Below are 26,165 nucleotides of genomic sequence, written 5' to 3' on the forward strand. Positions count from 1 at the left end.
TTTAAATTAATTTGGCTATTAGTGTTAGTCTACAAACATTGGTCTGATAGTGTGATATTTACTACCTTTTGAAGAAGGCAGGAGAATGTGATAGGCTTCCCACATAAGAGCATAAGAAATAGGAGCAGGTGTCGGCTATTCGGCCCCTCAAGCCTGCCCCACCATTCAATAAGATCACGGCTGATCTGCCCCAGACCTCAACTCCTTTTTCGTGCTAGCTCCTCATAGCCCTCAACTCCCCAACATTTCAAAAATCTGTCTACCTCCTCTTTAAATACTTTCACTGATGTAGCCTGACAACTCACTGGGGTAGAGAATTCCAGACATTCACTACCCTCTGAAAGAAGAAATTCCATCGCATCTCAGTTTTAAATGAGTGTCCCCTTATTCTGTAACTATGTCCCCTAGTTCGAGATTCCCCCATTAGTGGAAACATCTTCTCAACATCTACCCTGTCAAGCCCCCTCAGAATCTTGTACGTTTCAATAAGATCACCCCTCATTCTTCTAAACTCTAATGAATAAAGGCCTAACTTGTTTAGCCATTCTTGATAAGTCAACCCCTTCATCCCAGGAATCAGCATAGTGAATCTCTTTTGAACTGCCTCCAATGCCAGTATATCCTTTCTTAAATACGGGGACCAAAACTGTACACAGTACTCCAGGTGCGGCCTTACCAACACCTTGTACAGTTGTAACAAGGCATCCTTATTTTTAAACTCCAACCTCCTAGCAATAAAGACCAAAATTCCATTTGCCTTCTTAATTAGTTGCTGCACCTGCATGCTAACTTTTTGTGTTTAAGTCGCAAGAACACCAGATCCCTCAATACTGCATTTTTTGGAGTCTCTCTCCATTTAAATAATAGTCTGCCTTTTGATTCTTCCAACCAAAGTGCATGGCCTCACACTTTCCTACATTAAACTCCATCTGCCAAGTTTTTTCCCACTCACTCAACCCTATCTATGATCCTGTTGCACATTACTTGTGTCCTCATCACAACATGCCCTCCCACCTATTTTTGTATCGTCAGCAAATTTGGTTATATTACACTCTGTCCCCTCCTCCAAGTCACTAATATACATGGTAAATAATTGAGGCCCTGGGACTGATCCTTGTGGCACTCCACTAGTTACATCTTTCCAACTTGAAAAAGACCCATTAATCCTGACTCTCTGTGTTCTGTGAGTTAACCAATCCTCAATCCATGCTAGTACAGTGAACTATCTTGTGCAATAATCTTTTATGTGGCACCTTGTCGAATGCCTTCTGGAAATCTGAATACACTACATCTACCGGTTCCCCTTTTATCAACTCTGCTTGTTATATCCTCCAAGAACCTAACAAACTTGTCAAACATGATTTCCCTTTCACAAAACCACGTTGTCTCTGTTTGATTGCTTTAAGCTTTTCTAAATGTCCTGTTAACTCTTCCTTAATTCTAGCATTTTCCCAATGACCGATATTAGGCTGACTGGCCTATAGTTTCCTGCTTTTTGTCTCCCTCCCTTCTTGAATAGGGGTGTCACATTAGCGGTTTTCCAATCCGCTGGGACCCTCCAGGAATCCAGTGAGTTCTGGAATATTTCGACCAATGCCTCTAATATCTCTGCAGCCACTTACTTTAAAACCCTTGGATGTAGGACATCAGGTCCTGGCAACTTGTCTGCCTTTAGTCCCATTAGTTTGTCAAATATTTTGGCCCTCGTGACAGAGACTGTTACAAGATCTTTCCTCCCATTAGCTCCTTGTTTATCTGACATCCGTGGGCTGTTTACAGTGTCCTCCACCGTGAAGACTGATGCAAAATATTGGTTTAAATTACCTGCTATTTCCCTGTTCCCCGTTATCAATTCTCCAGTCGCATCCTCCAAGGGTCCCACACTCACTTTAGCTACTCTTTTTTTATACCCGTAGAAGCTGTCCAGACTGGCCAAGAGAGTGTGGGAAAATGGCGCACTGACACGGAACACAAAAGTCCGAGTGTATCAAGCCTGTGTCCTCAGTACCTTGCTCTATGGCAGCGAGGCCTGGACAACGTATGCCAGCCAAGAGCGACGTCTCAATTCATTCCATCTTTGCTGCCTCCGGAGAATACTTGGCATCAGGTGGCAGGACCGTATCTCCAACACAGAAGTCCTCGAGGTGGCCAACATCCCCAGCTTGTACACACTACTGAGTCAGCGGCGCTTGAGATGGCTTGGCCATGTGAGCCGCATGGAAGATGGCAGGATCCCCAAAGACACATTGTACAGCGAGCTCGCCACTGGTATCAGACCCATCGGCCGTCCATGTCTCCGCTTTAAAGACGTCTGCAAACGCGACATGAAATCCTGTGACATTGATCACAAGTCGTGGGAGTCAGTTGCCAGCGTTCGCCAGAGCTGGCGGGCAGCCATAAAGACAGGGCTAAAATGTGGCGAGTCGAAGAGACTTAGTAGTTGGCAGGAAAAAAGACAGAGGCGCAAGGGGAGAGCCAACTGTGTAACAGCCCCGACAAACAACTTTCTCTGCAGCACCTGTGGAAGAGCCTGTCACTCTAGAATTGGCCTTTATAGCCACTCCAGGCGCTGCTTCACAAACTACTGACCACCTCCAGGTGCGTATCCATTGTCTCTCGGGATAAGGAGGCCAAAGAAGAAGAAAAAAAGAAAGAAGCTCTTGCTCTTTGTTTTTATATTTCTTGCCAATGTAACATAAACCATGATTAGGGGATAATCACATTATACACTATCCAAACAAAGGCACTGGTTTCATTTGTTAGGATTTTCTTTAATGAAGAGAGCACAAAAGTTTTAGGAGTGATCCAGACCACAATGGAAACATACGGGGGGCTAAATTGGATAGTCCCCGAAATCGGGCGCAGGGATTGCAAAGTGCGATTCTCCCACGCCCGATCAAAGTGATGCAGGCTTTGTGCTGCCTGCTGATTATAATGATTATGGTATGCAACCCAGTGCTGAATCTGCTGCTGAGTGGTTGCACACATAGAAACATAGAAAATAGGAGCAGGAGTAGGCCATTTGGCCCTTCGAGCCTGCTCCACCATTTATTATGATTATGGCTGACCATCCAACTCAGTAACCTGATCCCTTTAGACCCAAGAGCTATATCTAACTCCTTCTTGAAAACATACAATGTTTTGGTCTCAACTGCTTTCTGTGGTAGTGAATTCCACAGGCTCATCACTCTCCTGAAGAAATTTCTCCTCATTTCAGTCCTGAAAGGTTTACCCCGTATCCTTAGACTATGACCACTGGTTCTGGACTCCCCCACCGTCGGAACATCCTTCCTGCAACTAGCCTGTCAAGTCCTGTTAGAATTTTAAAGGTTTCTATGAGATCCGCCTCACTCTTCTGAACTCCAGCGAATATAATCCTACCCGACTCAATCTCTTCTCATACGTCAGTCCCACCATCCCAGGAATCAGTCTGGTAAACTTTCACTGCACTCCCTCTATAGCAAGAACATCCTTCCTCAGATAAGGAGACCAAAATCTCACACAATATTCCAGGTGTGGCCTCACCAAGGCCCTGTATAATTGCAGTAAGACATCCCCGCTCCTGTACTCGAATCCTCTCGCTATGAAGGCCAACACACCTTAGCAGGGGGCTCAGTTTCACTTAAAGCTGGCCTGCATTTCTTAAAGTTGAGGTGCATTCTGACTTCAGCAAGGGTTGGAGACCTGTGACAATGTACAGAAATAGCACAACAGGCCAAAAATGTTTCTCAGATGATGCTGGAGGCCTTGGTGCAGGAGGTGCATGGGAGAAAGAGGTGCTCTGCCCTAGTGAGCCAGGAGGCTCTTCAGACAGATCCTGAGAAGGTAATGGGAGCAGATAGCTGTTGCGGTCAACGCCAGCAGTCTAGCTCCAAGGACCTGGATGCAGTGCCGCAAGAAGTTTAATGACCTTACACGAGTAATCAAGGTCAGTGATGACATCTCCACATGTCATATCCTACCAACTGCACCGCTAGCCTTGCATGCTGCTCCATTCATCACAACCTCTTCACTCACCTACCAACAATCTCTATCAATCAGGACACATACCTCATTCATAACCTCGCCTCACCCTCACATACTTAGCACTGCTGCAAGCCTCACACTTACATCTCACAGCTTGCACACACTGCCATCTATTCAACTGTGGCAGGCACACTCCCCAAACACAATGCATCACACTCATTGACACATTTGCCTCTCTCTTGTAGGGCAAGGTGGCACATAATAGGCAGCAGCAGCGACTAAGCAGCAGGAGGCAGGCGCAACAGCATGTACTTACCTCCATGGAGGAGACGGTGCTGGAAATTATTGAAACCATCGTCATTGAGGCCATGGCCAGCGTTGTGGCTGAAACCATCAAGGATGGTATGTTCCTGCCTGATCCATCTTCTCACCCACTTCACCCTCATCCTCAACCACTACAGATGGTGTAACCATGCACCTTTGCTTTCCCCTTCTCCCCCACCCCAACCCTTCCCTTGTCCCTTTATGTTTACAGATGCCCAAGAACTACAGCCTGGCCAGCCAGTGATGCAGGAAGCTGAAGACCGAGAGAGAGAACAGACTGAGGAGGAAGAAACACCGTCATTCAATCTGACATTTGCAGCCACCAGTACAGATACTGGCACTGAGTGTACCTTAGAGGGGAACGTAGAGGTGGGTTCTGCATGTGGTGAGTCACTGAGCACTCGTGGCCTGAAGCCAGGGCAAAGGATGGTGCAGGTGTCAGCTCCCCAGAGCATTTAATCCCACACTAGTTCCACTGCAAAAGACTCAAATCACGACTTTGATGCGATCAGCGTACAGAAAAAAGCAAATGGGAGTGCACACAGAAATGCTTGGTGCTTTGGATGGCCTGCCACAGAGCCCATGAAGAAGCATGGAGTCCAGCTCCAACTTGGCAAAGGGATTTCTGCAGAGTTTAGAGCCCATCCTTTCCAGCGTTGGAAACTCCATGAGAACGCTTGCAGGCCCGACCTTGCTGCAGCATCTGATGGTCCATGTCTCAGAATCCATTGCAGCACAAGCAGAAGCCACCCATCGTCTGACTGCTGCAGTGGAAGCTCAGAATGAGTTCATAAAATCTTTGCTTGTTGCCATGCAGGCCCAGACTGCTGCCAGCATGGCATGCGGATGCCCGTGCTCAAAGGGGCTTCCAGGCTCTCACAGCAGTCTAGCAATCTGTTATTTTGTAGTGCCTTTTATTTCAAGAATTTGGCCGAGAACGCTGTGATGACAATTAACATACTCTGATATGGGAATATAAACTAAATATTATTTATCTGATACTGGAATGTGCATTGACTGTCATTGATCATATACATGCACTGACTGCTATTGGTCTGAATAGTAAAGTCACATAAGGGAACAAAGTAACCACTTTTCACACCCAGCTGTCCTGCAATACATTATCTATGTGTGGCCTTGGCAGAATTCAGCACTTTACCCAGACACCAGCAATTAATTACTCCAAATGTCATACAAGCCACATTCCAGTTTTGAACAACATTCGCATCTGATCTCACAATGAAAGACCCCACCTATTCTTTGAATTAAAAATGAAAGTACTTATGATTTAGTGACGAAAGAGTGAGCTTGATGGCTCATAAGGCATTTCCTCAGTCCATGTCTTATCATTAATTTAATTGAATTTGGAACAAGACAGTTAAAATGAATAGTACAATACTATAAATATATCACTGTGCTCTCAGATTGTACACAAGTCAAACATCACTGTTCCATTTCTTTTTTCATAATATAACCTAAAATGATCAAGGATGACTGATACTATGTAATGAAGGTTTGCTGTGAGCTTGTTCTGTTCATGCAAAACCTGTCTGACTAGATGTTTCCTGCTGTGGCGATGTGAGGAATTTGCATTGCTTATGTTGTATCGCTCAGCTTGCTAGAGGAGGGACCTTGCATTGCCCAATCTCTGTTACTATGCTTGTTGCTAAGGGAAGTGATAACTTTACATTGCCCAATACTGATCAGGAAAGGCTGAACAGACTTTGTCCAGGAAAGATAAGGCTGACAGGTGACTTAATAGAAGTCTTTAATATTACGAAAGGGTTTGGCAGGGTTGTCATGCAAAATATGTTCCCACTTGTCAAGGGAGTCCAAAACCAGAGGTCATAAAAATAGGATAGTCACTAATAATCCAAAAGGGAATTCATGAGACATTTACTGATAAGAAACAGAGTGCATTACCACATGGAGTAGTTGCAGTGAATAGCATAGACGCATTTAAGAAGAAGATTGATTGGCACACGAGGGAGAAAAGAATAGAAGTTATGCTATTATGATGGGGTTAGATGAAAATAGGTGGGAGGAGCCTTGTATGGAGCATAAATGTTGGCAAAGACCAGTTGGAAAGAAAGGCTTGTTTCTGTGCTGTAGTCTCTTATGTAACCTTGTTATTAGAGGCATATTGAGGTAAAGCATTGCCAAGCCTTTATTACTGTTGTTGCTGTTGGAGGATCTGAAGACTATACATTCCCCAGCTTATATCCTTGCACTGAATACTGGAAGAGATATGGTTCTGCATCCCGATTTTCCAATTGGTTTCACCCACATACAGGAATCAACGGGTAAAACTGGTCAAAATTCAGGTCAGCAAACCATAGCACTGTCATTTTCACCTGCCAATATTTTGCTCTGGTGACAGTGGTGCTTGCTTGTTTAATTGTTTGCTTATGTTAATAAGGCCCCAGTTATGTTTTTCTTTATGCAATTTCCCAGCATTCCTGCAACAAGATGGAAAGGAGAATTTAGTTTGCTCTTGTCAATGTAGTTTTCAGGTAATTCTCTGAGGCACATTGCAGGCATTGATGTTATGTCCTAACCTCGTTAATCATGCCACAATGTGTACCCAGGCGAATTCCCCAGATATTGTGCTTTTTGGAGGAAGCAGAGGAGAGATGCAGGGCAAGTCTGGTGCCACCCACCTGACATTTCCCCCCACACCTATATTGAGAGATTGAGACAGGCATACCAATCAGGAAATAACTATCAGGGAAGACTCAACAGGCTGAGGCTCTTTTCTCTGTGGGGTGACCTAACAGAGGTCTTCATAATTATGAAGGGGTTTGATAGCGTAGATGGAGAGAAGATGTTTCCACTTGTGGGGAGTCCAAAACTAGGAGTCATAGATTTAGGATAGTCACAAATAAATTAATAAAGAATTCATTAAAAAAAACTTTTTACTTGGGGATGATTAGAATGTGGATCATTACCTACATAAATCGGAAAGGTTAGCAACAGCCACAAAATAATCCTTGGGTGTTTAAGGAAAACATCCTTTAACATGAGGCTAAAGATGATTGGGGAAAGGGAGGGGTTAATTGGAAATCAGCCAGGATAAAAGATGCCTTGTCTTTGTCCCTGTACGACTGAGAGATTTTCAAACAAACGAGACGAGAGAGAGTGAGCGAAGAAGCTTAAAGACCAAAGCTCAAAGACCAAAAGCTGCAAGATAAACAAGTCGTGCGCTCTACCATCCACTTCCTGACATGGGTAGTATAATCTGCATTAGATTGTTAATCACTGCCTGAGTTTGTGACTATAGTTTATCTGAAAACTGAATAAATTTATCCTTACTTTATCTCAATAAAGCTTTGCTGCCAAGTCTGTTCCTGCCTTAGAAGGGTGCATAAACCCTCACTATCTTACAATGAAATACTTAAGGTGAATAGTATAGATGCATTTAAGGGGAAGCTAGATAAGTAACGGGGGCAGAAAGTAAGAGAAGTATAATTTAAGAGGTACTATTTTGAGGGGGGTACAAGAACAGAGGGACCCCACAATGCGTGTTCTCAAATCCATGAAAGTGGTAGGGCAAATTGATAAGGCAGGTAAGACAACATGTGGGATACTAGGCTTTGTAAATAGGGGCATTGAATACAAAAACATGCTAAACCTTTACAAACCACAGGTTGGGCATCAGCAGGATTGTTGTGTCCAATTCTGGGCACATTACTTAAGAAGGGATGTCAAAGCCTTGGGGAGGGTACAGAGGAAGGTTACCAAGATGATATCAGGGATGAGGGGCTTCAGTTATGTGGAGAGATTGGAGAAACTGGGATTATATTCCTTAATGCAAAGAAGGATAAGAGAAAATCTCATGGCGGTATTCAAAATTATGAGGGGTTTTGAGAGAGTGAGTGGGGAGAAACCGTTTCCTCTGGAAAGTGGATCGATAACCAGTGGTCATAGATTTAAAATAATTGACAAAAGAACTAGAGGGAAAATGATGAGAAATTATTTCATACAGAGGGTTGTTATGAACTTGAATGCATTACCTGAAGGGGATTCAATTGGAACTTTCAAAAGGCAGTTAGACATATATTTGAAGTGGAGAAATTTGCAGGGTTATAGGGAAAAAGCTGGGGTGCAAGATTAAACTGGACAGCACTTTCAAAGAGATGCACGATGGGCCAATGGTCCCCTTCTGTGCTGTAAGATTCTATGATTCCAAGGATGTCTGGATAGGATTAGATGAAGTAGAGAGGGAGGAGGCTGGTGTGGAGGATAAACATTGGCATAGACCTTTTGGGCCAAATGGCCTGTTTCAGTGCTGTAGGTTCTATGTAATTTGATGTATCTACCACTGTTGGAGGGCAGAGCTCGTGCAGGCTGTGATTCACAAGGGAGGCTGTGACTGAATGGTACCACATGTGACAAAATGACTTGCAGCCAAACTCATTCACAGGTAAAGCACTGCCAGCAACTGGAACGGTTACAGTAGCTCTTAATTTCTCTGCTTCTGGGCCATTCCCAGGTGCCACTAAAACATCACCTGTATTAGTCAATCTGCAGCACATAGATAAATAAAGCAAGTGTTTTCTTGAGTGAGCAATTTCATCATCTTCATGGACAACCCAAAGCAGCATGAGAGGGCTGTGTAATATTACCTAATAGTAGGATTCCTGAAGGACTCACAAATTCTGGATTGATCCCAGCGCAGTCCATGTAGTGCTGCTCCCTGTAGGAATTCCAGTCTGGGAATGTCCAGCTCATTTGTTAGCATCAGCACTAGATTGCACAGGTCAATGGCTGCTTCCAAAGTATCTGTCACAATACATTTATATTAAAGCAGTCCATGGTTTCACTAGTAAATCAACTCAAATGGCAAACCTCCTGATCAGCCAAGTCCACAGTTCAAGAAAGCTCTGCAATGGCCCAGTACACCAGCTGAGCACAGCTATAATACAGATACGTTTGCGTGCACCATCAAGTACACTCTTGGCTTATTGAACCAGCACTTTACGTGCATGCATAGATCTAGGGGAAGAACTGCATACAGCCCTGTAAGTGTTTCAAAGAGTTTCATAGTAGTGTTTTACAGACTGCACAAAGCCCCCATGCACTGCAAGGAGAGCCTGAAGAGGCTGCGGAACAGAACCTGATGCCAACTGCAAGAATTACTCATGAAGCTGCCATACAGGAGATCTTGGGGGTGATTTTCAAGTGGAGAGTAAATTGGGCAGGTGATGAACACACCTGAAGGAGTCAACCGGTCATTTTCATGGTCAAGTCTAAATGTTAACAACACAAAATGTGCTCCCAGCAGACAGCTCACTGATTAGGACTGCCAAAGTTACATCTCTTAGATTCTCTGCAGGACCCTACTTTAATCTCAGTGCTAGCAATCCTTTCCATAGAAGTCATTAGGAAACTCTTCACTGACCCTCCTTTCTGCCTGCACTCACACCCTCAAACCCTGTTACTGGCCCCACAGTAACTGCTATCTCCTTTGGGCTTCGCTCATTGCTTCTTCCTGTCATCACGCACATGATGCTAAGTGCCTCGTACATGGTGAAAACCCTCAAGCAATGCACATATTAATGCACTTCACTCTTTTTGCAGGAGAAAAATGGCACACAACAGGAGGGAGACAACCACTGCAGGAGGAGGCCTTGCCACTGCAGACACTGACACCAATTTAAGGGGCCATCCTCAACATTATTGGAAGACAAAAGTCACGCAGGATCAGAAATAGCCAAGATGGAGGCCAAACATAGCAGACATCTTTCCTTCCTTTAACTTTCTACTTTAAACTCTCAGTTAAAGCCTCGCATAGTCAGTATGACAACCAGGTGGTGCATTGCACTGCCATTAATCTGCTACTGCTTACCTCTGCCGTTACATGTGAGCCTTGTCCCTCTCTCTTTCCTCTGTCCATTAGATGACTCAGGGATTGTAGCCACATAGACTGAGATGGAAACCCTCTAAAAGATGCACTCTTACCCTTCCAAGCTCTAGCACTCCATGTGGTATAGTGAGTTAGAGGGGTCTGTACTGGGTGATTCACTAAGCACAACAAAGTAGGAGGAGGTGCCGGTGGAGGGACAGCCCAAGGCACAGCTAATCACAAGGCCATCCTGTGTTCAAGATCTGCTTAAGAGGATAGAAATGCAATCTTTAGAGGCCAAGACCTTAAAAGAAATTTGCTTTCCGCACACAGCAATTGCTCAATGCATTGGGCTTCCTGTCAGGTATCTGTCGCTATGGAGTTCTGATGTATGGCACCAACACTCTGCAGTCAACCATGGGGCGTATGACTACCTCAATGATGCTGCAGCTGGGGCCTCCCTGCAGGAACCTCTGGTACTGCTTTGGGTGGGCTGGGAGACAGAATGCATCGGGGCTTCAATCAGATCACTATCTTCTTCAGTCTGCTCTCCTACAGATCAGTAGCTGCAGGTCAATAGCAGGGACAGTCATGCAATGGGAATTGAATATGTTGCCATCATTCAGGATGACACCACATCCGGATTCCTGAGATCCCTGAACCATTGTCCAAGCTAGTGCCAGATATCCAGCTGGACCAGACTGCGCAGCAGCTACTGAGTTCCTAAATCCTGCAGCCTCGTCCCCTCAGGCCCAAGCTCCTCAAGGTGGCTACAAGAGCAGGTCAGAGGTTGGGAATTCTGTGGCAAGTACTCACCTCATGACTCCCCAAAGCCTGTCCACCATCTACAAGGCATAAGTCAGGAGTGTGATGGAATATTTTCCACTTGCCTGGATAGTGCAGTTCCAACAACACTCAAAAAGCTCGACAGCATCCGGGGCAAAGTTGCCTTCTTGATTGGCGCACCATCCACACCTTAAACATTAACTCTAAGATTTTTTTTGTGAATCTTAATAATTACAAGGATTCGAGCTGACTCCCATATTGGTTAGAGGATCACGGTGTTATTGTAAGAAGCAATACAGAAATTAATCATAATGCACATAATTAATTAGCAGTAATTAACAGCAGTTACATTTCAGGTCTGTGACCTTTTATCTGAATTCAGGCTGCCAAACCTGTTGAGTATTTCTAGTACTTTCCAGCATCCACAGTATTTTGCTTTTGTAACAGTAATTACATCCCTCACTTCAGGCGTAATAAACTTTAACTTAAATACTTCACTATCGTGATGATTATCCTGGCCCATCGGCTGCATCACGCAGTAGACTGATTCCAGTCTTTGTGCGAACAAGGTATGGTTCTCATTGGATTTTTGCTTGGTGTCACAGCATTCCTGAACTATATCAATATCCCCAATACCCGAATGGATCAACAATTCTGTTACAAATTGAGGGAAATTTCCAGCTCCCTATATTGTGTTGGCAGGGACACAGGCCTCATCGCCCACCTCACAAGTGCTCAACGCTTCCCGCTTGTTATCATTGTTGTCCAATTCAGGGTGGTATGTCCCAAACTGGAAGATTCTACTGTTCACCTCGATGGGGGCATTTCTATCTTAATATCTCCCAATTCACATGCCAAGGCAGAACATTCCTCAGGTTTTAGAGGCCTGTTGGTGGTAAACATCATTTGTATCACTGATCCCCCTCCCTGTATCCCTCTATCTTCTGTCTGCAAGGTCAACAATTTCACAGGAACCCCAACGGGTGTGTTCGCTTTCCCAATTCATCCCAGTTGACCCTGTCATCATTATCCCACATTGAGTCTGTTACTGTGTTGACAGTCACTGCTGAGTCTATTGTTGACAGTTTGCCTAATTTCTCCTCTTGTTCCAGGATTTTAAGGTAACAATATCTATGATTGGTGACTCAGGCAGGCTGACTGATCGTTTTTTTATTCATTTTGTGGGATGTGGGCATCGCCGGCTAGAGCAGCATTTATTGCCCATCCCTAATTGCCCTTGAACTGAGTGGCTTGCTAGGCCATTTCAAAGGGCATTTAAGAGTCAACCACATTGCTATGGGTCTGGAGTCACATGTAGGCCAGACCAGGTAAGGACGGCAGGTTTCCTTCCCTAATGGACATTAGTCATTACTTCCCTTAGTGCTCCTCCAGCATCTTTTAATTCTCTGGTTCATATGATAATCTGTTTTTCCAATTCTAAATTACGTTCCTCAGTTTTGTCCTGTCGTATGACAGCCGCCACTGCCCCAGCAAGACTCAATTGATATTCAATTTATCAGTTCAATTGCTAACTCCAACCTCATAGATGGTCTTCTCTTTTTCTCTTTGCTCATTCTCTTCCTTTTCCCTTTGTTTGCTATCTTGGGCAATGAAATGAGCGGCATAGACAAGCATCTTCCTTGCCTTGTCTAACTTAAGCTGTTCTGCGCTGTAGCTGCTGTGTTACATCACTATACTTGGCTGACCCTTCGTGAGACAATTACTCACCAGATTCTGCACATCAATCGAACCTGTTTCTAACAACTTTTTCTTGAAAGCCTCTTTCACAGTAGACATCCTGCCACACTTTTGATTACTGGCAGGTGGGAATACCCTCCTACATTTCGTTTCCAAGTTCCCTTCTACACCTCGTAGTTGATCAGTCTATTGGACAGTAGATCATATAGCACTTGTCAAAATTGCCCCAAGATCATCAATGAGTCAGTCTTTGCATGGGCCACCAATTTTGTAAGATTTTCTGTGAATCTTAATTATTATAAGGATTCAAGCAGACTCCCATACTGGTTAGAGGATCAAGGTTTTATTGCAACAAGCGATACAGAAATTAATTGTAATATACATAGTTAATTAGTTTTAGGTACTACCTGCATTTCGACTGGACAGGACAGCATGCACAGACAGGCTTAGAAGGCGTTAGGCTTCCCTGTTAGCCCGCATTAACGTCCGTCTTACAGAAGTTTGAAGATTTGTCTTGCTGGTGCTGATCTCCTCCAACTCTTCTCTTGGTCGTTCATTAGAAACCCCTCTTCCTTATACCTTTCTTCCTTGGCCACATGACCCAATGGATCAATCATCGATCATAAGCACTTCTCTAAAAATCTCCAACTTGTCTGAACAATGGGTTTTAAATAATCCCCTGCTCACACAGGCAGTTCACACCTCTAGAAAATCATTCAAGCAGCTGTATCTTTAAATGTACACAAAGTATTACATTAATAAAAGCAATAAGACAAACATCAGTGAAATGAATAGTCAGATTATTTGTAAGTAGATTAATCACAATAGCCCTACAGGTAGTCTTACAACTTCCTCCACCACCAGTGCACAGTGACAGCAGTGTGTACCATCTAAAAGATGCACTGCAGCAACTCACCAAGGTTCCTTCAACAGCACCTTCCAAATCCAAAACGTCCACCACCCAGAAGAACAAGAGCACCAAGGGCATAGGAACACCACCTCCTGCTAGTTCCCCTCCAAGTTACATACCTTCCTGACTTGGAACTATATCACTGTTCCTTCATCAGCACTGGGTCAAAATCCTAACAGCACTGTGGGTGTACCTACACCACATAGACCGCAGTGGTTCAAGAAGGTGGCTCACCACCACCTTCTCAAGGGTAATTAGGGACGGACAATAAATGTTGGCCATCCAAGTAATGCCCACATTCCATGACCAAATAAAAAAATGCCCACATCCCATGAACAAGTAAAAAAAACTGTCACCGCCTCCCAGAGAAACACAGTGTGTTTACACACTGCTCCTGACAGTACAGCAGGCATATTTGGAGATCAGGGGATCCTCCAGCTACAGCTGTTTGCTCCTTCTTCCATTGCTGCTCCTGATTCTGCCAGTGTGCGATTCTCAGCTGACCCTATGAAGATATAAGTATACTGTCTGAAGCCCATACAGAATTCATGAGGTTCAGCAGCAACTACAAATAAGGTAAAAATAGCCTAAGCAGTAAAACCCCGCTGCATAATATAAGAAAAATGTCTCCCAAAACGTTCTACTGCTATACCTGAGAGCGACTTTGAATTCTATTAATTATTGATGAGATGGCCCTCTTCCAGCTTGTATTGGTTATGGTTTGTGGGTTGAAGCAGGAATTGGTGGTAGCAATGAGGCCAGAGTCTAAAATGGAATTGAGGATTACAACAACCTCATTTAACTCTGAGTAGCATATGTTAGTGAGGCTCCCATCTGGATCTGACAGAGCTCAGGCCACTTGGTTTAAGAGCTGCCTGCAGTCAATAAGCCAGCACTTCCATTGCGTGTGCTAGTTTGGTCCTGTTACTGCCCCAATTCCAAGCACTCATGGGGCAGTAGACCACAGAAATTGCCTCAATTCTCTTAATGTGTAAATGTGGCCATTACATTAACAGTCCTGTGTGCACCTGTTCCTTCTATAAATACATCTTCACCTACAGTATCTTAAACCTTAAAGGCAACACGCAGATATCCCATTCTGAACACCCGATGAAACTTCTGGAGGAATATTCTCTGTAAGCACAACAACATCAGTGCAACCAAATTTTCACTCACCAAGCATGTCATGCGTGTGAGCGCTTAATGCTGTTCCCTTTAGTGATAATGTGTGATGTAAGTCCTCTCATGCTTTGTCGAGGTGCTGCCTGGGTGGCAGTTGTTATGATATGTGTGAATAAGAAACCCTTGGGATTGAGGTGGCCTTCCCTCCTGGCTGCTAAGTCCTGCAGTTGTTCAGGCTCAGCACTTCCGCAATGGGTAGCAGGTTGGTGCTGCCTGCTTTGTGACATGTGCAGCCATCGAAGGAGGCTGAGAGGAGAGGGACCCAGAGTGTTGCTACCCTGATATACAGTACCATTCCAAGCATGCCTGCACAGCTGGGCATTAGCTCACCATTGTCACTGATTGATGAGACAATAGATTAATAGCGCCAATGCTGCCAGTGATGCCCTTCCTCAGCTTCTGTTTAGCTGATCTCCAAGCCTGATGAAACTGGCCGCGAAAGTTCTGAAATACCAGGTCTCTATGGCAGCAGCCTGAACCCCCACGAACCTCCCATTGGTTGGCCATAGGTCATCTGGCATGGGGGAGCTCTGCTGTTGATATCTCTGGAATTGCCACAAGCTCCAAGTGAACTGTAGCATTGTGATATCAATATATAAGGCGTGCCCACGTAACTAGTGGTATCCTCCATACAGCCTGCTATGTACTTGGTATGTTCACCAATAACTGCATCAATGTATGATTTTGAGAAGGCATCCTTTTTGAAAGCAGGTTCAGTGATATCAAGATCAAGGCTCATCAGCCAAGAAATGCAATGAACTGGAAGATCCTGTATACCTACTAGCTATTTAGTGCCTTTCTCTTCATTGTTGCACTGCTCTTTACATCACTCACTAAATCTCCCCAAATGGATATATCTAAGTTTTTACTGGGAGGAGCAGAATGAGTGACAGCAAGTACTGTGAAGTGCTCTGTGGCCAAGTCTCCCTGGACCCTGGCTTGGCTTCCTCTGTCATAATGAATGAAAAGGAAGGGGAAAAGATGTTACAGCAATGTCCTCATCAAATGTCTTCAAATCCAGCCTCCAATTGATTTGTGGACAGTGAGTGAATGAGAGAACAAGTGAGAAAGAAGAGTGGGATATATAGTTAGCATTAACCCTGAAGTCTTCCTACTTCTTCAGTGGTCAAAAAGTGAAAGGTTGCAGTGTCATAATGATTTACAGTGACACCAAGTGTTAGCCTGCATCCCATCGAGTGTGATAGAGAGATACAGCACTGAAACAGGCCCTTCAGCCCACCGAGTCTGTGCTGACCATCAAGCACCCATATTGTACTAATCCTACATTCCCTACCATATCCCCACCTTCCCCTACCTACACTAGGGGCAATTTACAATGGCTAATTTATCTATCAATCTGCAAGTCTTTGGCTGTGGGAGGAAACCGGAGCACCTGGCAGAAACCCACACGGTCAGAAGGAGAACTTGCAAACTCCACGCAGGCAGTACCCAGAACTGAACCCGGGTCGCTGGAGCTGTGAGGCTGACCACTGCGCCACTGTGCCGCCCGATGATGATGATCATGATGACATGACATCACACAGCTATATTGGATGGGATGATTTCTTTGGACTGAATGTAAGGCTGGTGGTGCTAAGTGTACAGATTGGCCTTCGAGGCAAACATCAAAACTAATTTAAGGTAACACGAAGGAAAGGTAATTGGAAGTAGCATAAATGCTAAATACACTGAATTAATTGAAGATAACAGCAGGTTCTATTACTTTAGCTGACCTGGTAAGGTCATTATAATTCTTCCTACGTTGCCTCCAGGTAAGCAATATGTTGCTCACTGATGCTGGGAATCACCTCCTATCATTCTTGTTGGGTAGCTTCCTGGGGATCCTTGGCACCTCAACACAATGTGAACCCTTTTTCTGTGCTTGTTTCCTCCATCAGAATTTCTGTTGCTGCACAAGAGAAAATTGGCATCTGTGCCCTGTTGAACATGCTTGCAGATGTATTACCAAACAGAAAGCACTGCCTTGCAAACTACAATGAGTACCCCTTTAAGCAGCTGTTTTTCTTCAAAGCCTGTGAAGGCACAGTTTTCCAGTCTGCAACAGGCAAGCTCCCAACAGAGGTGTTTTTTGTTCAGAGAGGGCCACCCTGCCACCCTGCCACCGCCCCACCCTGAGATTATAGAAGTGCTCTTGAGATCATAAATACATAGGGAGGGGAAGGGTGAGTGTATTTCTGGGTGGCTGGTCTTCTCACTAAAACTGGAATGGAAAATCTAGTCTGTGAAGTCTTTGCAATGATTAATCTTTGTCTCTGTGGTTTGCTGCTGGACAATACAATGTATATATGTATAGCTCAATCTACGTCACTGTGGTTGTAGTGGGGGAGTTGAAGGCGATGTAGTAACTGAATTATACAGCACAGTTCTGTTGGAGGAACCAACGACTTTACACTGTCTAACTTCTGTACACTAGACAAGCTTCCTTCTTAGGGGTGGAAGGAAACAAAGGTTTTGCTGCATGGCTGTGACTAAACTTGCTGGAGAAGGGAAGCATTTCTTAGCTGCTTTATATTCTTTGGGTAAAACCCGTTTATGTACTTTCACTATTGTCTGCGTTTATGCAGTTTTCTTTGCTCTTCTTGTAGCTCCTACTTTACCAACCTGCTCCAGGCAAGGCTGGAGACACTGTCAATATTTGTAGTGACTGCCCTTCATCCAAGATGAGGCATAAAACCCTTTCCCATAAGCCGGTGTTTTTCAAGCTCTATGGCTCTTGCCATTTGTCAATGCGGCTTACAAAGCCTCCTATGGTTTCAGGTTGGATTTGACAGAGCCCACTTGTTGCATATTACTAGTGGGTCCTGTAATATCCAACCTAAATTGACACCTTTTGTTTTTGCACCTACATAAAAAAATGCTGCTTCAAACTAGGCATTTTCTTACTTTTTGACTCCTTAGAAGAAGAGAATGGTGTAAGCTGTTGTCTGAGTGGGTAGAACAAAGTCCTTGCAATTCCCATTATAGGGCACAGTTAACATGGCCATTTTAAAATGTTCTACAACTCATTCATATTGTGATCCATGTGTGTACTCCATACCGGATTCTCATTGGTTCAATGCTTTCCATATTTACTTTGATTTGTTCCTGCCTGGTTCTTATTGGTCTGATATGTCCATAACTAGTTCTCATTGGTCTGGTGTGTCCTTAACTGGTTCTTCATTGGTTTAGAAATAAAAACAGAAAATTATAGAAACACTTAGCAGGTCTGGCAGCATTTATGGAGAAAAAAAACAGAGTTAACATTTCGGGTTCATGACCTTTCATACAGCCAATTAAGTACTTTTTGAAATGTAGTCACTGTTGTAATGTAGGAAACACAGCTGCCAATTTACATGCAGCAAGTCCCCACAAAACAGAAATGAGAGAAATTACCAGATAATCTGTTTCAGTAATATTGGTCCAGGGAGAAATATTGGCCAGGAATGTAGGAAGAACTCCCCTGCTCTTTGAATAGGATTGATTGAACCAAGAGGACAGATGGGACCTCAGTTTAATGTCTCATCCAAAAAATAACACCTCTGACAGTGCAGCACTGCCTCAGTATTGCGCTGGATTATCAGCTTAGATTATGTGCTGAAAAAGCTGGAATGTGGCTTGAACTCACAATCTTCTCACTCAGACCACTGAGCTAAGGGTGACTAAAACTCTCATGTTGTACTCTATTTGAGACCCCAAACAGTGCAAGACCACCCTTTCTAAAGAAAAAGAGAGAGGTACAAAGCTTCACCTCTGATCTCTCCTCATCTATCTGTGTCAAGGATAGGCTTACTGAGAAGTTAATCAAAGCTACCCCCTTTTATGGTAACGCCCCTTTATATGGGAGCTGTGGTCCATAGAATCATAGAAAGTTTACAGCACAGAAAGAGGCCACTTGGTCCATCGTGCCGACTGAAAACGATCCACCTAGTTTAATCCCACCTTCCAGCATTTGGTCCATAGCCCAGCAGATTATGGCACTTGAGGTGAATATCCAGATTCCTTTTGAATGAGTTGAGGGTTTCTGCCTCAACTACCCTTTCAGGCAGTGAGTTCCAGAGTCATTCCACCCTCTGGGTGAAAACATTTTTCTCATCTCCCCTCTAATCTTTCTACCAATCACTTTAAATTTATCTGACCTCACTGCTAAGGTAAATAGGCCTGTTACGACCAGGTGAGAAAGAGGTCTAGGGTTACCCTTCAGCCTTCACCTGGTCTTACTGTAACAGGGTTTTATTTTTTAAACACACTGTGTTTTTAGCTCCCCTTGGTGAATCCTTGTTCACCGCTTTCCAATTATAAGTAAAGAAACGAGCACAAACAGGCTTTCTTAGGTTTAAAGAAGAAAGGTGAAATTTCATTAAAATTAAAACTCTAATTCTGTTAACGCCTACGGATACATGCCGCACCCGATGCTAGCATGCATACGCGATACACATGCAAATAGAGACAGAAAAGGGCAGAAGAAAAATAAAATGGAAAGGTTTGACGCAATATCTGAAGAGTTTTTTTAACGGGTCTTCGAGCTCACTGTAGAGTTCTTGTTTGTAGGTCGATCTTGCTTTTCGGTGAGGCCCAGTATTCTTCTTAAACCTTGTCACTGTAGGAGACTGTTCTCTCTTGGGGTTCATGTGTCTTCAGTCGGTTTTTGGAGTTCTGTGAGAAAGAGATGGGAGCAGACAGGAGAGGCTGTGGCGAGCCAGCCAGTCAAGAGAGATCTTTTCAATCCAGGAGCAAAGAGTTTTCTGCAGGCCCTCAATTCAAACTTTACAATTCAGAAAAAACCCAGACTGCCAAGCAGGGAATCGTGTGACTAACTGGTTTGACCAGGTCTGTTTGTGAATTGTATTGGAACAGGGGATAGCTGCTTTGTTCCGATATTGTCTGTTAATATGCAAAAATGTCTTTCCAGCCAGGGGCCTGGCAACCCCTTGTAACAGCCATCTCTTCTTCCCAGCAGCAATTTGAAATTTAATGTCCATGTGGCAAGATTAATGTGCCACATTCTTGGCAGATGGGGGCCTGCATGACAAGGTCCTTCACTTCCTCGGCTAATAAAGGAAAGGATTCCATATGCCTTCTTAACCACCTTATCGACCTGTCCTGCTACCTTCAGGGGTCTGTGGACAATTCACTCCAAGGTCCCTCACTTCCTTTACACTTCAGTATTTTCCAATTAATCTTGCATTCCTTTGCCTTGTTTGACCTCACCAAATGCATCACCTCACACTTCTCTGGGTTGAATTCCATTTGCCACTTTTCTTCCCATCAATATCTTCCTGCAGCCTACAGCTATCCTCCTCGCTATCTACCACACGGCCAATCTTGGTGTCATCTGCAAACTTCTTGATCATGCCCCCTACATTTACGTCCAAATCATTAATATATACCACAAAAAGCAGGGGACCCAGTACTGAGCCCTGCAGAACGTCACTGATAACAGCCCTCCAGTCGCAAAAACATTCGTCAACAATTACCCTTTGTTTCCTGCCACTGAGCCAATTTTGTATCCACCTTGCTGCATTTCCCTGGATCCCATGGGATTTTATTTTAACCAGTCTGCCATGTTGGACCTTGTCAAAAGAATTGCCAAAATCCATGTAGACTACATCAACTGCACGACCCTCATCAATCTTCCTTGTTACTTCTTCAAAAAATTCAATCATTGGTTACATTGTCCATTTATCTAGGACCCTGTTAGGCGCCTTACTAGGTAAATCTTTCTACCATTAAAGGTGCAGACATGTCTAGTAATCAGACTAATTTGATCTAAGACTTTTCAAATAGCTTGTATTTCTCTAGGAATTACCACTTTGAGAACACTATCTAATTTCATGGCAACATCATAATATAAGTTAACCCAAATCCCTTCCAGGGACAAATACTGTAGATAAAAAAACTCACCTATACCTGGTTTGTACTGGCTGTGTGTCTACACCTAGTTGTCCTTGGTTCAATCTTTCTATACAACAGCTTGCATTTATATATCTGGTTTCCGGTCAAGCAGAGCATCTATTTCTGGTTCTCATTGGCTCAGTCTGTCTATACATCATTCTTATTGGCTCAGTATGTCTATATATCGTTCTTATTGGCTCAGTATGTCTATACTTGGCCATGTGAGCTGCATGGAAGATGGCAGGATCCCCAAAGACACATTGTACAGCGAGCTCGCCACTGGTATCAGACCCATCCTCAGAGCAGGTAAACACGTGGTCATGATTGGAGGTGTGAAAATGAACTTCCCACATTTCTGCAGAATGAGCATCCAGCAAAGAGATGGGTATGCTTCCTTGTCTGACATCCCAGATACACAGTGTTCCATCCTGGCCGCCTGTCCATGTCTCTGCTTTAAAGACATCTGCAAACGCGACATGAAGTCCTGTGACATTGATCACAAGTCGTGGGAGTCAGTTGCCAGAGTTCACCAGAGCTGGCGGGCAGCCATAAAGGCGGGGCTAAAGTGTGGCAAGTCGAAGAGACTTAGCAGTTGGCAGGAAAAAAGACAGAGGCACAAGGGGAAAGCCAACTGTGTAAAAGCCCCGACAAACAAATTTTTCTGCAGCACCTGTGGAAGAGCCTGTCACTCTAGAATTGGCCTTTATAGCCACTCCAGGCGCTTCTCCACACACCACTGACCACCTCCAGGGGCTTACCCATTGTCTCTCAAGATAAAGAGGCCAAAGAAGATGTCTATACATCGTTCTTATTGGCTCAGTGTGTTCTGTACCTTGTTCTCATTGATTCAATGCGTTAATGCCTGGCTCTCATTGGCCCTTTGTGTCTAAGACAGGTTCCCATGGGTTCTTATGTTCTGTTATTTTGTTTCTATTTGTTCTTTTTCACTTGATTCTCATTATTTTTAAATTTGTATTTTTTGGAGATTATTGTGATTTTTAAAGTGATGGATGTTGCAGTTAATCCACTTCCAGAGCAGGTAAATCACAGATTAGGTACAGTCTTCCATCAAGCACTCCCAGGGCGTGTACAGAGTTAGATATAGAGCACAGCTCCCTCTACACTGTCCCATCAAACACTCAGTTCAGCACGAGTTTTATACAGGCTATCGTTCATTCTGTCTGCTCCAACCATCTGCCCCAAACCCAACTTCAGAAGGGCACTCCCCAAAGTAACAGTGTCATATTTTCACACATCTGATATCTTGCGTTGTGAAATTTGCAATATCGAACCAAATTGTGCCACTTTATGGTCATTCTATTGTTGTTCCAATTGCAACATAGCTGCTGGGTTCAGAGTGTTCAAACTCATTTCATTTACAAACCTTAACACCAGGAGAAAGAGAAGGCTTTTACCCCGTTAATCTGGGGAAGAGTCCAAATGTGCTCTAGTTCTTAGAGAACATTTTCATTGTTTCTGTGTCTCATAGGTTGTTCTCATTGGTCTCATGTGTCTCATATCTTGTTCTCATTAACTCTTTGTATTTCATACCTGGCGTCAGTTATTTATGGCACAGAAGGAGGCCATTTGGCCCATCGAGTCCATGCCGGCTCTCCACGCAGCTTGTTCTTGTTGGCCCAGAGTTAATTCGTTACTCTTGCTGAGTTATTCATGTTATTGTTTTGCACAACTTGCTCTCATGTGCTGCAATTAAACATCCTACTGAACTTCTCTGAGGATCTCAGTGTGCCTCAGTGCTGTATGGAACTCCTTACCTCTCACAAACCTCCATTCAAGATATAACCAGCAGTCTTTTAAAACTCAAATTTGATGCCAGTTTCTCACAACTTCCTGATTTACCTTGTCTTCTCTCCTGATCTGTTTGATCTGAGTGATTTTCTGAACTGTGGGCCTTCACTCTTTTAGCAGCAACTTCTCAATGAATTAAAAACATTCACTTTAATTGCCTTTTGCAGCACTCGTGGGATTAAACAGTTTGCCAGGCCCCTTTGGTGTTGAAAATTTTAATGCTATTCTCACGAACACTCAGTACATGTCATTGTCTCGAGACATTTTGAGAGTGAAAACACGTCAAACAGACAGACTTCAAAAGGGACTCAAAACAAATATTGTTTCCTTTTCGTCATTGCCCGTTATCAAATAGCAGAGATAGTCAGAGGTGCCAGGAGACAGCAGTCGAAATTGAACACAAAGGGAGAGTTGAGGGGTTAAGTGTATGAACTATCTAGAGGTGACCTCGCTGGCTAGGAGGGTGTGAAGTGCTCAGGGGAATAGCTGGTGCTGCTTTCTCTTGCAGTAGCAGTACCAAGCCACTGTGACTCAGGAAGGAAATGGCAACAGCATCATCGTCTGCTTTCTCAGCATCGATTGCACCACAGTGAGAGCCCTTTGAAGGTTAGACAGATGAATGAAAAAGGCAAGCAGCTAAAGGTTGGCTTCAGTTGCAGAAGTAGCCTGTGTTGAAGGACTGCGGCCTGGAGCACTCACAGTGTGCTGAATGAGAGAAATGTGAGCTAGCTGCAGTACTGCAGTGCTGCTGCAGACAATACTGCCATCAGAGGTAAACAGAGGGCTCGGAGAGACAGAGCAAGAGAGAGAGAACAAGCTGCAGAACAGCCACTGCCCTTACTATCAACACAGAGACACACACTTTACTACAGGAGGGAGGGCTGTGCTCGATTGGAAACTCGAAGCACCAGATCGACTACAAGTGCAGGTAACGTGATTCAAGCAAGCATCTTCAAACAGCTCACTATTCCTTAGGTGAGAGATTTCCTCAGTGAGTGAGAGCTTCTCCGTCGCTCACTTAGCTCTGTCATAGAGGCTTCTTCTGGAACATGTTTGCAGTGCTCGCCTGCTCACTAGCTTCATATTGCAGCATTCACTGCCGTTAAGAGATTGAGAGTCCAGTCGAGGAAGAGGAGTCGGATCGTACTATTATAAAGCTGACGCTGAGAGCACCTGTCAGCCTCACTAGATAAAGAGCAGGGTGTTGGATTCGCTGTAGCCTGTGTAGAGGATTCAGGATGTTTCTCGCTAATTGTGTTGCAGCCTGAGCCTGCTGTATGGATAGTAAAGGATCCTGGTGCACATAGGGAAGCCTCCAGGGTGCAGAGATGGACAGGCAGTGTGGTGAGTACAGCCTCTGCCTGTGAAGCAGGCTGCCTAGCCGCAGCTCGGACTCCCAAACCCTTCCCCATGGCGTGCCTGAAACAGCAGCAGGCTGCCATCAAGATGGAGGCGGTGAAGATTGTGCCGGCAGAGAAGTTTGCAGACTGTTCGAGCTCACAGGCCCGCTATGGGCCCTCACAGTGTGTCCGGGAGCCCCCACTTGTTGGAAAGTGCGCCTGGCCCCTGGAGTCGGAGATCATCGCGAACCAGGCTTGTGCTGATGTCCCCACCCTGGAGAAGGCCCGGAGCCCCAGTGGGCTGACAAGGACCCCCCCACGCCGCGAGAAATTCGTTCAGGGTCATCGCAAGGCCAGTGCAGAGATGTGCTACCACCGACAGACACCATCGGACGAAGTCATCGTTAACCAGTACGTACTTCACCAGTCCACCACCTCAGAGCCTTTGGAATGCCCCACATGCGGCCATGTGTACAACGCAACCAACAAGCGCCCACGGATCCTCTCCTGCCTGCATTCAGTGTGCGAGGAGTGCCTGCAGATCCTCTACGAGTCCTGCCCCAAATACAAGTTCATCTCCTGCCCCACCTGCCGCCGGGAGACCGTCCTCTTCACCGACTATGGCCTGGCAGCCCTGGCTGTCAACACCAGCATCCTAGCTCGGCTGCCAGCCGAGGCCCTTGCCGCCAATCCAGGCCAGTGGAGCGGTGAGGCTGACCGCAGCTGCTACCAAACCTTCCAGCAATACTGCGGGGCGGCCTGCAGCTGCCAGCTCCGAAACCCACTGTCTTCCTGTGTGATCATGTAGAAGGAGGAGAGAGAAGGCCCTGGCTTTTCCCTGTCGCAAAGTAGCATTTGCAACAAAAAAAAGGATTACTCCAAGACTGAACAATTTGCTGTGCTTTCTCAGCAGCCTATATGGTATATTATCTATAACTGCATTATCTCATCTGGGAGTTTCTGTGTTTTCTGTGAAATCAAAGGTATCAAATTCAGATTGAGTGGCAAGTATTATGCTGTCTTGATAGTTTTGCCTGAGAGGCAGTGTTGCCAAGCAACCTGCACATACTTGACTCTGACCTCGGAATTGCTTCTTTTTCCACCCCAGTATTATACGATGCCTAAAACCATTGCCAATGCAACGTCTTAAAGTGATGCCCTCTCTAGGTCGGTAAAAGCTTAATGTGTTCTAGATCCATGCCACAGTATTTGGCAGCCTATTGAGACCCATTCCGGCCCAGGCTCAGCCCAGTGCCCTCAATCTCTCATCAGAATGCCACATCTGGCAAGAACATATTTTTTTACCTAAATTTTGGATATTGATCTTTAGATAAAGAGAGAAGGGTTTAATAGCACTTATTTTTAATTGCAAGCATCCTTGCCTAAGCCACAGACCTGCCTCTAACTTCCCTGACGTCACAGGTACCTTGAAAGCTTTTGTGCAGTGTCAGCCAAAGTCAGCACCAGGAGTCAGCCACCTGGTCCAGCTGGCTCTGCATGAGAGCACACCAGACCCCTGTGGTTCTGGGGGAAGCTGGGCTGAAAAGGGTTAAAGTCCATTTGTTTCCACATCAACCTGTCTGTCACAATAACCAGATAATAAAGGTTACTCTCACGTGTGTGTCCAAGCGGATTTGGTTTGCTTTTGCTCCTCGCCCCACCCCACAAATCCAACCTTGGGCTTCAAGAAGCTCTTAACATGTTTCACACATGATGGAGAAATACTCATCTTTGGCATCAAATAAGCTGTATGGAGCACCTGCTGCCAAAGGTAACAGTCAGTGCTGGAGAGCTCGCCGAGAGCAGTGCTAGGAACACAAAGAATGTTTCTTTATTGATTGTATTCTGTGAATAAACTCTATATTAGACCTTCCACTTGTCTTTGTGCTACTGCGGTAATTAAAGGGTTAAGTAGACAAGCGCTGGTGCACCTCTCAGCAAAGGGTTAAACTCACAGTAATGACTGGTAGACACTGGTGCAAAGACTGACACCGCAACATAATATGGTGTCTCTGAGTGGGTTCTTCACTCCACCTTCCTTCCCGCTTTACATTGCACATTTAAATATTCATTGAGAATGTTATTAAAATGTTTCCCAGTGTCAAACTGCGCTAGAAGAGCTGGCTGCATTTCATGGGTTGCTAACTAAGTTGCAAGGGACACAGACTAAACAATAGAGACAACAGGGTGAAATCACGGGCACCAGGCTGAGTGCCACTGACCACAGGCACCAGGCTGAGTATCACTAGCCATGGGCACTTGGCTGAGTATCACTAGCCACGGGCACTAGGCTGAGTATCACTGACCATAGGCACCAGGCTGAGTATCACTAGCCACGGGCACCAGGCTGAGTACCACTGACCACAGGCACCAGGCTGAGTATCACTAGCCACGGGCACCAGGCTGCGTACTA

General features: G+C 44.8%; 2 protein-coding genes across 5 annotated transcripts in view; both read left to right on the forward strand.

Annotated features, from left to right (window-relative positions):
- Positions 1 to 26,165, forward strand: part of LOC137347803 (tetratricopeptide repeat protein 28-like) — a 492,214-nt gene that overhangs the window by 206,261 nt on the left and 259,788 nt on the right. The window lies entirely within an intron of this gene.
- rnf208 (ring finger protein 208) lies at positions 22,775 to 25,616 on the forward strand. The gene has a single exon (XM_068011957.1). The coding sequence runs from the start codon at positions 23,823 to 23,825 to the stop codon at positions 24,558 to 24,560; it is 738 nt and encodes a 245-aa protein (XP_067868058.1). The 5' UTR covers positions 22,775 to 23,822; the 3' UTR covers positions 24,561 to 25,616.

Source organism: Heterodontus francisci, chromosome 32 (genome assembly GCF_036365525.1).
Source record: "Heterodontus francisci isolate sHetFra1 chromosome 32, sHetFra1.hap1, whole genome shotgun sequence".
NCBI classification, from domain to species: domain Eukaryota; kingdom Metazoa; phylum Chordata; class Chondrichthyes; order Heterodontiformes; family Heterodontidae; genus Heterodontus; species Heterodontus francisci.